At 37.7% G+C, this 15,995-nt stretch overlaps 1 protein-coding gene across 1 annotated transcript; it reads left to right on the forward strand.

Annotated features, from left to right (window-relative positions):
- The first annotated feature begins 3,876 nt into the window (after positions 1 to 3,876).
- Positions 3,877 to 5,451, forward strand: LOC149910799 (uncharacterized). The gene has a single exon (XM_090108873.1). It carries the CDS (start codon positions 4,030 to 4,032, stop codon positions 5,449 to 5,451), a length of 1,422 nt encoding a protein of 473 aa, XP_089964999.1. The 5' UTR covers positions 3,877 to 4,029.
- The last annotated feature ends 10,544 nt before the right edge of the window (positions 5,452 to 15,995 follow it).

Here is a 15,995-nt window from a genome sequence, read left to right on the forward strand (position 1 = left end):
ACTTTTTTATTTTATTTTTAGGTTAGATCAGTTTTTTCCCTATTGGGGCAACTGTTAGGTTACTTATTTGACCCTTTAGAAATAATTATTCTAAGTATTATAATTATTTTATGACTTTTATCTTTGACTTTTTACTCTTTTGAGACATAATTATTATATTATTATTTTATACAACTGTCTCCCTATTGGAGCAATTGTTTAGATTAGTGTTGTATATAATTTTATTTTATTTATTCCGTGACAATTACATATTGACAATTTACTTATATTATTAGTAATATAACTTTATTTTATTTCTTTAACATTTTTTATTATTATAAGTTCTGACTCAACTCATAACGATGTTCCACACACCCCAAAAACGTATAAGCGACACGAATGACGAGACAACGACTACGACAAGACCTGAGGCATCCGTAGTGCGGAAAAGCATTGACAAACTGGAGGCTCTGAATTCTATCGTTTCACCCCCCACCCGAGAGCCACCAGCTCTGAAAAAGAAACTCAGTAAGAGGCAAGCTGAGGACAAGGAGGGAAGCCCATCTGCAACGACCGCTATAAAAAGCACAAAGTTGATCGAGGGTAAAGCCTGTCTACAAAAAGCTAAAAATCACATAAGGGACTCCCGAAATATGAAAGTAGAAAGGAAAGAGGGACTCATCGTAGCGGTAGACAGACTCTATCAAATAATTAAAGAGTTAGATGCAGAACTCACCAGTGCTAGGGCTGGGAGCGTTGGAAGACAGGGGAGGGACTCTTTACATCCACCCCAGCAGTCCAACGCAAGTCCTACGATATTTGACGACGTACTGGTGAGGAACATGAATTTACAAGAAAGCATGAATGAGAGAATGAAAGAAATGACGAAAAGGATGGAAGAGATGAGCGGAAGTATTAAAGAGAGTGAAGTAAGAATGGAAAAGCTAAGCTCGTTGTTGGAGAGCAATATGACTGTCGCCAAAACGGCAAGTTATGCGGCCGTTGCTTCGAGAGGAGTCGCTGAGCGTCTCCCCGAAACAAGGGCCCTGCATTCGGTCATGGTGTCCTCCAAGGACGAACAAGAAACGGGAGAAGAAGTATTGGAGAAGGTTAGGAAGACTGTGGACGCAAAAGATGGATGGGTAAAAGTGGAAAGAGTAAGAAAGGTGAAAAATAGAAAAGTAGTCGTCGGCTGTGTGAGCGAAGAAGAAAGAGATAAGGTGAAAGAGAGATTGGGAAAGAATGAGGGATTAGTTGTGGAAGAAGTGAAAAACAAGAGCCCTCTTCTGGTCTTCAGGGATGTGATGAAGTGTGACACTGGCGACTTCATCACTGCGCTAAAGAACCAGAATGCAGACATCCTTGAGGGCTTGAAAGGGGATGAGCGAAAGGTTGAAGTAGCGTATGTGATGGGAGCGAGGAACCCCCTCCAGAACCACGTGGTGGTCAGAGCGAGCCCACAGGTATGGAGAAGATGGATGAATGAGAGATACGCCCACATAGGGTTGGGAAGAGTGAAAGTGATGGACCACAGTCCGCTGGTGCAGTGCTCCCGCTGCCTGGGGTATGGGCACACAAAGCGCGTGTGTAGTGAAGAGCAGGTACGATGCAGCCACTGCGCCGGTCCTCATATGAGGACTGAATGCGACAAGTGGCTGCGGGGAGAAGCGCCTCAGTGCATCAATTGCACGAAGGCCAAGAAAGGTAGCGTGAAGCACAGTGCCTTTGACCGCGAATGTGTGGAACGAAAGAGGTGGGACGCTCTAGCCAGGTCGGCGGTAGCGTATTGCTGAGGTTGTCCAAGGTGAGTACTTCCAGTACCGAATATTGCAGGCCAACCTCCAGCGGAGCCAAATCGCCACTAAGGAGCTATTGCTCGAGGCCACCAAGCGTAAGGCCTGCGTAGCGTTACTTCAAGAGCCCTACGTAGGTGGGGCACGGAGTGTGAGGACATACAATGGAGTGAGGGTCTTCCAGAGCGATGGCGAAGGGGGCGGTGTAGTTAAGGCGTGTATTGTGGTACTCGACGACTCACTGGACGTCGAGCTACACGCACGCCTTAGCAACAACAACATTGTTGTGGCCACCCTCAGAACCAAAGCATGGGAGATGATTGTAGTGTCCTTCTACTTCGAGCCCGATAAGCCAGTAGGGCCCTACCTGGACAATCTTATGTGGATAGGAAGAAAGTTAGGTTCCAATAGGATGGTCCTGGGAGGTGATGCGAATGCAAAGAGCCCGTGGTGGGGTGGTGACAAGGAAGACCAGCGAGGTAGGGATGTGTCTGCTGTACTGGAAGCAATGGGTATGCACATACTCAACACCGGGGACATCCCGACATTCGATACCATCAGAGGGGGGAAAAGATACTCCAGCTACGTGGATGTGACAGCATGCTCCGACGATCTGCTGAACCGAGTGGGCGACTGGAGAGTAGAGGAGGGTCTCACGAACTCGGACCACAACGGCATATCATTCGGCATCAGACAACAGAAATCCACAGGCACGAACATAATACGAACTACACGCATATTTAACACACGCAAGGCAAACTGGACTCAGTTTCATGAGAAACTGACCCAGCTGATGTCAGACGGACAATTGACTTCACACGACATAGACACAATACACAGCACACAACAAATAGACGAGGTAATAGACAGATACACACAAGCAATCACACACACATGCAGAGACACAATGCCGACCAAAAAACACACACAGAAATACACCTTGTCGTGGTGGAATGATGAGCTCGCGCAGATGAAAAAGGAAGTTGCCACGAGGAGACGCAGGATCCGCAACGCAGCACCTGTACGCAGAGACCGCGTTGTTGGATTGTATTTGAAACAAAAGGAGAAGTATGAAAAGGCGGTGAAAGATGCGCAATGTGAGAGCTGGAAGGAGTTTTGCCGGAAACAGGATAGGGAGGGGGTCTGGGAAGGCATCTACAGGGTGCTGAACAGGGCCACAGGGAGAGTGGAGGATCTGCCCCTTACGAGGGGCGGTGAAACCCTCAATGCCCGAAGCTCTGCGGAACTGTTGGCGGAGACCTTCTACCCCGTGGACCTGGAGAGTGGTGAAAGTGAAGAGCATCGTTTGACGCGCCGGCGGGCGAAGTCCTTGGACACCGAACTGCCGATGGGTCCGGACGATCCTCCTTTCATCATGGAGGAGTTGAAGGGAGCCGTTAGGTCCTTCAATCCCAAGAAGGCCCCCGGGGCGGATGGCCTCACGGCCGACATCTGCCAGCACGCTGTAGATTGTAACCCGGAGTGGTTCCTTGCGCTGTTGAACAAGTGCCTCACTGTCGCCTACTTCCCCAAACAGTGGAAGTGGGCGACTGTGGTGGTCCTGAGAAAGCCGGGCAGGGAATCATACCGGGTACCGAAAGCCTATCGACCGATCGGTCTCTTACCTGTTCTCGGCAAAATCTTCGAAAAGATGTTGGTCGCCCGACTCAGGTTCTACTTGCTGCCCAAAATAAGCCCCCATCAGTATGGTTTCATGCCACAGAGGAGCACCGAGGACGCCCTCTATAGACTAGTGAACCATATCAGAAATAAGAGGGAGGAGAAGAAGATTTCTGTTGTGGTTTCGCTGGACATAGAGGGAGCTTTCGACAGCGCCTGGTGGCCAGCCATAAAGGTGCGGTTGGCCGAAGTTGGGTGTCCGGTGAACTTGAGGCGGGTGATTAGCAGCTACCTGAGTGAAAGGGGAGTGAATGTAAGGTATGCAGGTGTGGAAGTGAGTAGGGAAACCAATAAGGGGTGCGTACAGGGGTCCATAGGTGGACCGCTCCTGTGGGACCTCTTGTTGGATCCCCTGCTGTGGATGTTAGAGGAGATGAAAGTGTTCTGTCAGGCGTTTGCCGATGACATAGTGTTAGTGTTTGATGGAGATACGGGTTTAGAAATAGAGGTCAAGGCAAACCGCATATTAGGAATAATTGACGAATGGGGTGTCAAAAATAAGCTGAAATTCGCGCCACATAAGACATGTGCCCTGCTCTCGACACGAAAACTAAAATATGACAAGCCACGACTTACAATGGGTAGTGTGGACATCCAGTATTACGATAATATTAAGATACTGGGCCTTATTATTGACGGCGGCCTGACGTTCAACGACCATGTCGGGAGCGTTTGCAAGAAGGCAATCGCCCGCTACAAGTTGTTAGCGAGAGCAGCCAGAGTAAGTTGGGGGCTTAACCCCCAAGTAGTTAAGACCATATATATCGCCGTTATAGAACCGACTATCTTGTATGCATCAGCAGCGTGGGCACCCACAGCGGAAAAGATGGGGGTCCAAAAGAGGCTTAACACCGTTCAACGGGGTTTTGCCCAGAAGATCTGCAGAGCATATCGGACTGTCTCCCTGAACTCTGCGATGCTGCTGGCTGGGATTCTCCCTCTTGATCTCAGGATACTCGAAGCTTCGAGGCTTTATGAGATCGGGAGGGGTGTGTCGCACCCGGCGGTGTTGAGGGACAGGGAGGTGGAACGAATGGCACCCGCGATTGAGGACCCACATCCGGCAGAGCAGGTAGAGCTGGGGTTCGGCTTGGTAGATGAGGACACCTATGCCGACGTGGTTGACAGCCACGTCCACAGGGTCTATACGGACGGCAGCAAGATTGAGGGTCGCGTCGGAGCCGCCCTTTCCGTATGGAAAGGTGAGGCCGAGACAAAGGCCGTTAAGCTTGCGTTGCCACCGTATTGTACCGTCTATCAGGCTGAGCTCCTAGCGCTCAAAAGAGCAGTAGACATAGCCTGCAAGAGCGGAGCGGCAAAGGTCGGTGTCTTTAGCGACTCCAGATCGGCGCTCCAGGCGGTTACCCTGAGTTCCCGTCATCCCCTGGCTGTGCAAACACGGGCGGCCCTCCGAAATGCTGCATTGCAGAGGCGGGAGGTCTCCCTGTTTTGGATTAAGGCGCACGCAGGGCTTAGGGGGAACGAAAGGGCAGACGAGTTAGCCAAGGAGGCCGCTCTGGGGTTGAGGAAGAAACCGGATTACGATCTGTGTCCTGTTTCATTCGTCAAGCGTATTTTGAGACAGGATACGATCAGCGAATGGGATAGGAGATACGATGTAGGAGGAACGGCCGGAGTCACGAAGCTCTTTTTCCCAAGCGCTGCTGCTGCATACAAGGTAGTCGGGAAAATAGACATCACACACCACACCACACAAGTACTGACTGGTCACGGCGGATTCGCCTTCTACTTGAACAGATTCAAGCTGAAGGAGAATCCGTCGTGTCTATGTCAGCCCGGAGTAGAGGAGACGGTTCCTCACCTGTTACTCGAGTGCCCGATTTTTGCAAGCAATAGATATGCTATTGAGCAAAAATTGGGCATGGCGATGACGGGTGAGAATCTGCCTTCCGCCCTGGGGGACAAGTGTAGGGATACTTTCTTTAAATATTGTAAATATATTGTAGAAGTAGTCAATAAGCGAAACAATGGCGTGTGATGTGATTCTGTGATATTAGTATTAGGATAGTTTCAATTTTATAGCATTTATTTTATTTACCCAGTATTTTAATACTTTGTATTTGTAATATTTTTAATTTAGTAATAATTTTATTTTTAATTTATTATGTGGCTGAAAATTATGTAATAAAAAATGAAAATAATGTCTCTGGACAATATTCCAGAGGTGGCGCGAACACCCTGTGATGACGGGTGCCTTTTTAAAAAAAAAAAAAAAAAAAAAACAGTCTACAGTGCTTTCTGATGTTCTCTCTTTTCTGATTATTATTATTTTTTTTACCTATGTGAAATTTGTCTAGTACTAACTTACACTTCCCTTAAAGGCTCACACATTTTGTTAAAATGATAAAAGGGTGAAAACTTTTCCCACATTAAGGTAAATAAGATAAATCGTCAATTCATCAACCAGCCCCTCGACTGAACACACGTTATTTCGTAACCAGAGAAGTCAGTTGTGACAGCGACTTAATGTTTACATTTTCTTTGATGAAACAATTTGTAAACAAAATTATAACCATTACCGAGCCTTTGACAGGCCCGTACAAACAGATTGCAACTTGTTACGAAGTATAATAATAATAAAGAGCTGTATAATCTGAGATATAGGCTGTTACAATAACGTTATTAGTCTGCCTTTCTTTCGGGATTATAGAAGATCGAATTACCTTTTCAAATAGTATCAAAACAAGGTTGTCTTTTTATCGTATTTTGTTTTAAAGCATTCAATTAATGCTTTATAAATGAGAAATTTTTAAAGAATAAAAAACAAAACATTGGTCGTTCCAATCCCGCCTCGTGTATTTTTTTTAATTTCTCAGAGTTGTTTATAATTTTTGGCTTTAACTGAAAACTGTTTTTAAAGAATGGTAATGTATAGAAATAGCATAGAAGCCTACAATTAATGAATAAATTAAATAAGTAAACACATACATTATAGTGAAGCGTACATTGTGGCTAAAATAAGCGGATAGATAACCCCTGACCTTGCCCTGTAACGCTCAGCTTTGATCCCTTTAACGCTTCCCTACGAATACCATCCTAAATGTTATTCTTTCACTTGCCAATGAATTTAAACAAAAAACTATGTCAAAAATTGCAAAAGGTTTAATAAGAAGACTTTCATGTATGGGAAAAATTATAAATTTGTATAACTAAGCCTTTGAAACATACTTATAGGATTGATTGATGGATTTGAATTTTATTCATTGACTAAACCTTTCAGAATTGTTAATGTAGGATGATGAAGATTCTGAAAAAAAAAATGTTGATGACTGCGGCTAGGCAATGTCACTCACCTTCAGTACCTTATGAATAATCTGTTGTTTCCTTACTTCAATAACGACATTCGAGCTGAGCTCTGACGGAGTGAGGATGGTTAATACCCTGGTTAATTGGTCTGGTCATGAAGTAAGCCTGACGGTTGCTACAATTTCTCAAAAATTATTTTTGGAGTTTGTTAACCTCGTGTAAAGTTTCATTATTTAAGTGAAACAGGATTCAAATAAACTGGAAAATATAATTAAAGTGCAATCTTATTATCACGTTGTATTGTGTAAAGTGCTCGCTTATCTTGGGTCCGCTTCAACAAATTGATTACTGCTTTGTGATCGCATTCCCATTATTGGTACTTTATTGTTCAGTTTGATACAATCTCATTTTGAATAGAGTAATAAAAGATTCGATTCAGGTTCCAGGTGTAACAATACATTGGAGACCTGAGTCTGAATCAAATAACGCGGCTTTGTCCGCGGCTGGCGGATTTTTACATTATTGTCAGTTGTTAATCAGACTGTTATGAGCTATATTTATATAGGGCCCAGACTGTATTCACATTTCTTCTATAAAATACATATTTAGAAGTCTATAAACTTAGAAATATCCACTAAAATACATAGGGAATGTATACGTGCATACAATCATTTTTTGGGAATAAATGTGTTTCTATTCTATTCTATTCTATTCTATAGCTGTGAGACGACCTCAACGATTTGCTGTGTATTTATATCGTTTCTGAATTACCGTAACAGTTGCACAAACTTAGATAAGATTGTAGTCGCATGTGATCGATTGCGTTTCAGGCAATAAACCGCATCCATTTATAGCTTCCTTTGCAGACGCTTACAAACCGTCGATATACTTTAGTAGCAAAGCAGTTAAAATATACTACTACTTTTTATATATGTTGCTAAAGATACGTTAAAAGATCTTGAGAAATAGATTTATCTATCTAAGCTAGCACTATTACTTATCTGGTGTACATATAGATCAGGGCGAAGCCATGTTTTTCTGCTAATACATAATAAAAAACTATTTTTTATAGTAACAAACAAAAACAATCTTTGATCACTTAAAAGAAACCTTTTTGCACATTTTTGTCTGTCTTATGTGTGCGTTCGATAGATTTCCAACATGAAAGAATGTGTTAAACGGTAAAATAAAGGATCAATTTCCCTTACACGGTCCCATCAGTATTTCGCGATAGGGAATTTGATTCAGGTGTGAAAAATATCGGGATTGACGCGGACAGCTCACGGAATCTCTGAGAAATGTGCTCTTTCACACATGGAGATTGTATGTTTTGATTGTGCATCGTCATTGTGAATCTCTTTTTGCAATTATAGTGTAGTAATTATAGTTATAGTTAAATGAAGATAATTATAGTCCTAGTTAATAAATTCTTCTTGTAATTTGTAAAAAATTATCCATGAAACGGCGTACAAATAAATGGCCAAGGAATATGTCGTAAATTTTGCCGTTCGTTTTTACACAAAATAAATCAGGATTATAATTTGATAACGTGCAATAATATTGCACATAGTAAAATCTACATGCATTAATACCTTTCTTGCGTTACATTTATTGGATTAAATCTATATCATATTAGTAAGTACTTTACGCAATCCACAGACCGTGTTGTACTCCCAAAGACGTCCTCAGTACAAATGTATAACTGAGTAACAAACAGACCACAATAGAGGCAATTCAAAGACAGTATTATGAAACTCTCAATACCAATCAGAGCTATCTACTCAATAGGTTTTGAGACAAGACTCTCTGGGCCTTTGTCTCAATATCGTGACACGGCGGAGACGTCCTGTTTGCGTTGAAAACTAGCATAGTTTATAAGATTGTCTTGTTCGGACTAGATTAGGTTTTCAAAAGGCAATTCTTGTAATGTCTTGTTGGTTTTCTTGAGGCAATCATTGTTACTGTTGTCTAGTTGTACTGGATTATTATTTGAGAAACGCGTTTGGAATAAGTATTGCTTTTCGAATTAAAACAAGTGTTTGGAAAAAATGTTAAAAACAAATTTTGTTCTTATTCAGATATTTTGCATATCTGAATAAGACTTAACAACCATTATTTACCTTAATTTTGCTTAAAAAGAAAAAAAGTTTAACGTTTAGTTACCAGTGCTAGAAATCTTTCTTAGCATTTTCAATAGAAAAAGCTGTAGCCATATAACTCTATACATACAACACGTTTGATTTTCAGAAAACCTGGTTCTTATAATAACCCAACAGGTTTACTGCACTATATAAATGCACTAAAAAAGCAATTTATGAATGCAATTACTGTAGAGCTAGCAATTTATATCCAGAAAGTAACTTTAAAATTCGTTTAACTTTAAATCACCAATCTTAAAAGAAGTGCGACTGTAGAGTACAAGTGCGTCATAAATTAGCAAGAAGCACTAATGCTGGCTAAGATATAGTGGCTAACGAAGCTCCGGCTATTCGTTCTAACGAGCTGTAATGTATGGAACGAAGTTGAGACTGACGCACGACGAGCTGTCGAACGCTATATTTATGTGGCTTGCGATTGTAAGTGCTATTTGATAAATTATAATTATAAGTAGTACAAAAAAACCTCTTTTTTTTAAACAAATAATAGTTTCAAAGGTAATCATTTCATTAAATCTTATATATAAAATTCTCGTGTCACAATGTTAGTCTGCATACTCCTCCGAAACGGGTGGACCGATTCTCATGAAATTTTCTGTGCATATCGGGTAAGTCTGAGAATCGGCCAACATCTATTTTTCATATATACCACGGGCGAAGCCGGGGCGGACCGCTAGTAATAATATATTTTCAGATACAATAACCATGTCACAACGATTATCACGTTTTTTTACAAATTGTAATTATAATATATTTTACAAACATTACTTCAACGTATTTTAAATATTTATAAAAGCAGTAAAATATGAATGTGAGACTATTATGAAAGCGTTTAAAATTGAACTTTACACTCGTGTATTTCCGAAATAAGCTGAACGATATGTTTCAGTTTATAGTTAGTACTATTTTAATTACACAACACGATAAATGAAAACTATCTTGGGTTTCATTTCAACAACAAGATATATAATAATAATGAACCATTTATACAATTTAATAATACCTATGCCAATTGCGTATTTGAAAACTCAATTATTTTGTATTGTTGTTGTGGTATGAACCATTAGAGAATTAGGTATTCTATAAAATGGTGTTAGTATTACAATGTAACTAGTTCATTATGTGGTTTAGATCGTGTTGCCTAGGTAGGTACATAAAAGTAATAAGCTCTATTCAGTCTAAGTGGAACATAATAATCTCGTTAAATTGAAGTGGGTTTTGGTCTTTGCATCGGAAAGGAAAGGATCAAATCGGTTTTATGGTTTTACGAAAATAATTAACTCCCTTTTTTGACAACGTTAACAACTAATTCAATGTATACTTGGATTTATATTTCATTTATGAATTGACTCTTTACTTATGTATTAAATATTTTTAATGTAAAACATTTTTTTGTTTGTGTGACAATAAATAAATTATTTCATCTTCCACCTCCCACGCTTCAGCCTACACAATACTAAAGGTAGTGCAATAATGGAATCTTATAAACAACAGATCGATAATTCCGGCCACACGTATCGGTGGAGTAAATCATGGATCTGGCCCATTAGAGCCGAATTGTGGACCGGAACTTTACCGTGATTTATTCATAAAGTTAATTGTATTGCCCGTTAATGGACTACTTAAGTTTTCAATGAGTTTATTAAATTGTCCGTGTTAGCAGTGTTAGGATGACTTGCCTACGTCGTCTGTAGTATTGAATACATGTTTACCTACTATGTTTAATGGCTTTTGGTATAATAGTTGTGGTTTCGATTTAGAATATTGATAAAAAAAGAGATCTCGATCTGCATACGAAGATGTAATCTTTTGCCATAGAACAAATTAAAAGTGAAAGTGATTATAATATGACTTAACCACGGAGTTTAGAAAAATCCTAAGTTCTATTTATTTAATTATTTTATATGAGAATTCGATAACTTCTTGACCACACGTTAATTGTAAATCATAAAATGGACAAATAAATTTATTTCATTTCATTTCATTTCACACAACAGATCACTCTTCATTATATTATTATGTGAGAAATAAAATATTTAGGTACTTTCATAAATCATATCGTTTAAGATAATTGTACGGAACGAGATAAATAATACTTTACAAGGGTCCAATTATCGATAATCTCAAACTGGAGTGAATATTTATTATAAGTAATAACAATACAATGAGATCGCAGCGTGCGTGAAGTTACTTGTTTGTTGGCAAATACATTAAAATATAATTGTTATGGGTTCTTCCTTAGAATTTAACCGTCTTGTAGGCTATTTTATGTAAGTACTTGGTTGTTGTTTTAATGAACGTTTATAATATCAAGTTTTGTGAGTTTTAAGTTTATGAGGATGGGAGACATTCACATCAAACAGAGCATAACAACGGCCAGGAATTATAGGCTATAAATTATCTGTCTATTAAATTTCATCAATATCGGCTCAATGATTTAGGTGATCGAGTAAGAATCATCTAACACCTAAACAACAAGCACCACAACAACATTAAAAACTCATCATAAGAAACTAATAACCTCAAACTTTCCACTACAACGAAAAATTGTCCATTCGCCACTCTACTTGTAACTTTATTATAACGGAATAAAGTGCATTTTTAAAAGAGTGGTGTATTGCCAAATCACCCCTCCGTCAATTTCGCCAGTTCATTATACGTCGACCCTTGCGTCGACCATATTGCCGTAATGGATGTCATTGCTGTCAAAAATGTCAATCTATAATGTTAACGCCATCTAGCGAAATATTTGAGAAGTTTTTTTTAATATGGAGGACTTTGTGGGAGACTGAAAAAATTTTACCTTAACCACAATTAAAATATTAATAATGGAAGTAATCTGTAATGTCCCTAAATATACTAACTATCATAATAATCTTCCTAACCTAATAATACATACAATAGTTTGATCTCTTTTTATTCTGTTCCCATCTATAATAAAAATAGAGAAATAAGGCATAGTAGACTAGAGTAGATAATTTTTGAAACAAAAAAAAATCGCAGTCGGATGAAACCCATTAGAAAAGGAGGGGAATATGATAAAAGTGTAAGGAAAAATAAATTACGGTCAATCCGAGTTCGGGAAGTGGGAGGGGGGAGCTTTTAAGAGAAAAAAATGGTCTCTCTCGATTTCCGACAAAACTACAAGTCCTACGGAAAAAAGTTCAATGGCAAAGTTGTAGGTAATAAAAGGATCTACAACTTTTGTATTCACAATTTTTTCACATAACCTCAAAATTTAGGTGAAAAATTCAAAAAACCAAGTTTTTGGTTATTTATTTTTATCTTCTTCAAAATTTATTGTTTTTCTACGAAATTTGGTGAAAACTTACTTTATTATGTCCCAAATACACTGTAATTTATTTGATTGAAAATATTTATTTTTTCGCCTTATTTTGAATTAATACCAAAAAAACAACCTAATTTTCAATCGAAAAGTCACCCGTCCAAATATCAGCTTTTTTCAAAAACTTGGGGTGCCTTTTATTCATTGAAATCTCTACTTTCATATGGTGTAAAAAAATAAACACCACCATAGTAAATGTTCTCAGGAAATGCATACAAACAGTGTGAAAATTAGCTTTTACTAAATCAGGCACACTTCTCGAACTACCTGAAATGTTTTTATCGACATCATTTTGCTTTTGAATATGCTGTAAAATATTAAACTTAGAACAGATAATTATTTTTCTTTTGAAATATTAGCGAAAAGCCGATACAAGAGAAGATACAGAGTTCGAGAAGTGTGCCTGATTTAGTAAAAGCTCATTATCACACTGTTTGTATGCATTTCCTGAGAACATTTACTATAGTGTTGTTTATTTTTTTTACACCATATGAAAGTAGAGATTTCAATGAATAAAAGGCACCCCCAGTTTTTGAAAAAAGCTGATATTTTGACGGGTGACTTTTCGATTGAAAAATCGGTTGTTTTTTTGGTATTCATTCAAAATAAGGCGAAAAAATAAATATTTTCAATCAAATAAATTACAGTGTATTTGGGACATAATAAAGTAAGTTTCCACCAAATTTCGTAGAAAAACAATAAATTTTGAAGTAGATAAAAATAAAAGACCAAAAACTTGGTTTTTTGAATTTTTCACCTAAATTTTGAGGTTATGTGAAAAAATTGTGAATACAAAAGGTGTAGAACTTTTAATTACCTACAACTTTGCCATTGAACTTTTTTCTGTAGGACTTGTAGTTTTGTCGGAAATCGAGAGAAACCATTTTCTTCTCTTAAAAGCTCCCCCCTCCCACTTCCCGAACTCGGATTGACCGTAATTTATTTTTCCTTTTATTTTCATCATATTCCCCTCCTTTTCTAATGGGTTTCATCCGACTGCGATTTTTTTTATCTTTTCATTATTTTTAAAGGCTTCTACCCCAGTCTATAGGTGACTCGGCGATAAATCAAGGCACTTCCCAAACGACTAAGTCTAGAGGGTTTTTTAATAAAAGTTTTCACATAAAAAGGTAGGATATCCATCTCTTCACAGGTAAATCCGTATACAATAAAAAGGAATAGTTAATATATGGTTAGGTGGTCTAAAGGATCTTAAGTGAAATATCGTGTCCCAGATTAGGACATATACATTTCTCATTTAAACAGATGGGGCTTATCGATTTTATTTACGGTTAAGCAGATTAGCCTAATGTTTTCTTTTGGTTGGTTTTAGCTAGTAAATTGTATTATCTGTTGCTTTAGTTGGGTATTATTTGGACTCGACTATAAATAAAGGGCTGTTTTAACAGATTACAGACCCCATTAAATTATTATATTAATTATTGCGTGGGAGTGGTCGTGTAAATACTACATACTCTTATTAGAATAGAAATTATAGTTAACTACTGTCAATAATTCAATATATTATTAATAGTTCGAATTCCTCAGCATGGATAATATGAGGAATAATTCATATAATATGTATTATCATGTGTATCTAATTTCTGTATTGCGTTCATTAAATTATCCGTCAACGAAATTATTTATAGTATTCGATGTAGGGAAATATATTAAATGTAGGGACCTAGGTATATTTAATGTAGGACCTCTATTGTAAAACGCCATGCGAAGGGGTCAATTAAATCAAAACATACGTCAATAAGTTATCTATTGTTGCTGTTTTCATTGTTTCTATTTAGATGATTGAGTCCCAAATCAATTCATATTTAAATAACTGGACATTGTTCCGCTCTTCTATCTGTCCGTTTGTTTAAAACGTATCGATAATTGGGTTATATTTGCAGGTTTTATCGCGGCAGGATTAATTTTTTAATAACACATATTGAATTTATTTGAAGCTTTTCAAAGTATTGATAGTTTGATTTCATTTGGTCCAGGATTTAGTGTCGAGTGTGCCATCGTGTATTTTATTTATTAAATCGGAGATGCTCTTTTAATTCCTGTTTCACGATTATATTCATATATTCGTAATTAAAGTTAATAGAAAGTTGAAAAGGTGTACAACGTTAATCCAAAACATAGCAATAAAAGAACCAAAGAAAGTCAAATAAAAAAGTCTACACAAAAAATATGGAATAGAGTGTGTCTATATGAAATTTTGTTACATTTTTGTATTTGGCTGAATATATCGGATTTTATCCGAAATATTTTAAATATATTTTTTGCTTTCCACATAATATCTCTGTGCTTAAGGCATAACCGTTCAATCTACACTAATATTATAAAGAGGAAAACTTTGTTTGTTTGTTTGTTTGATTGTAATGAATAGGCTCATAAACTACTGGACCGATTTTAAAAATTCTTTCACCATTCGAAACCTACATTATCCACGAGTAACATAGGCTAGGTTTTATCCCGGAAATCCCACGGGAACGGGAACTATGCGGGTTTTTCTTTGAAAACGCGGGCGAAGCCGCAGGCGGAAAGCTAGTAAAATATAAAACAAAAGTATTGTAACAAAGGGCAATACACACAATGCGTGGCATCGCGTATGTGTTACCGACCCATAAATAGTCTACAACAATAAGCATACGTTAGGAGTACATTGAATCCGTAATTCACAACTGAACAAAACCGAGTTATCACAATCCAGTCTCACCTTTACGTAACAACCAACAAATTCATTATTTCACACGATAAACATCTCTACCCCATCGCAATAAAAAGCATTTTCGCCTAAAATATTTGCGCTAATAGCATGCGGTTTGTTACACCTTGTATTATACCCGCATTTCTCAATTAAGAGTACAAAAGCATAAGTTTCTTTGATGGAGGCGCGGCCTTAATTAATTCCTTTATAAAACACTCCGCCGCAATTATGTTCGTATGTTTGTCACCTTTGCAGATTATTGCGTTCAACATTAATGATTCCAATTAATATTTTATAGAAAAATATTAATATAATATCTGACCTATTTGCTCCACTTTGACCAACATAGAAACTAGCTAATTGTGAAAACGTATTAGTAGAATGTTATGTGTTATTTATTAAACAAGCGACTTACCACATCAAAACGAAGCTTGCAGTCTATCTATCTACTAGATACTAAAAATAATATATTATATTTTAAAACGTCGAAAACTAAGCAATGAAAATTCTCACATGCCAAAATGGCATGAAAATTCTCGACTAAATTTAAAATACCAGATTTATCCTTGAAAATCTAAGCTTAAAAACGTTTAAAAATACGAATAAAAATATTGGATCGTTTAGATAAAATTGAAGCATTTGATGTTAAGCATGATGAAGCAGGTCAACGATCACAGACTAAATACCTTTTCTATGTCAACGAATTAAAAATCAAACGAATTGAAAATTGAAAGGCATTGGAGAAAGCTCTTCGTGATTGGAACTCGGGCCAATATTTCACTATTGCTGATTGCTGGCTTTCAAACGGAGATATTTTAATTAGATACGACTTTTGAAAATGTAGTATAAATATAATTTTGATTGTTTCAGCAAAAATTATCAGAATCACGAAAATAATTTAAAAGCTTTGCAAAGTTTTTCCGTGAACTCTGATCTATTTTGGATTGGTAATATAAGGGTTTCAAAAACGTCTTGTATTACAAATTTTGTTTTGTTTATTAGATTTCAATAAAAATTATTTAAATCTCGTATTTCTGTTTGGCGTAACTTTAGTCAGAAATATA

The sequence above is a fragment of the Colias eurytheme genome, chromosome 2 (assembly GCF_061535395.1).
Source record: "Colias eurytheme isolate Ceu_HAF_F1 chromosome 2, ilColEury1 Martin Lab GWU primary, whole genome shotgun sequence".
Taxonomy (NCBI): domain Eukaryota; kingdom Metazoa; phylum Arthropoda; class Insecta; order Lepidoptera; family Pieridae; genus Colias; species Colias eurytheme.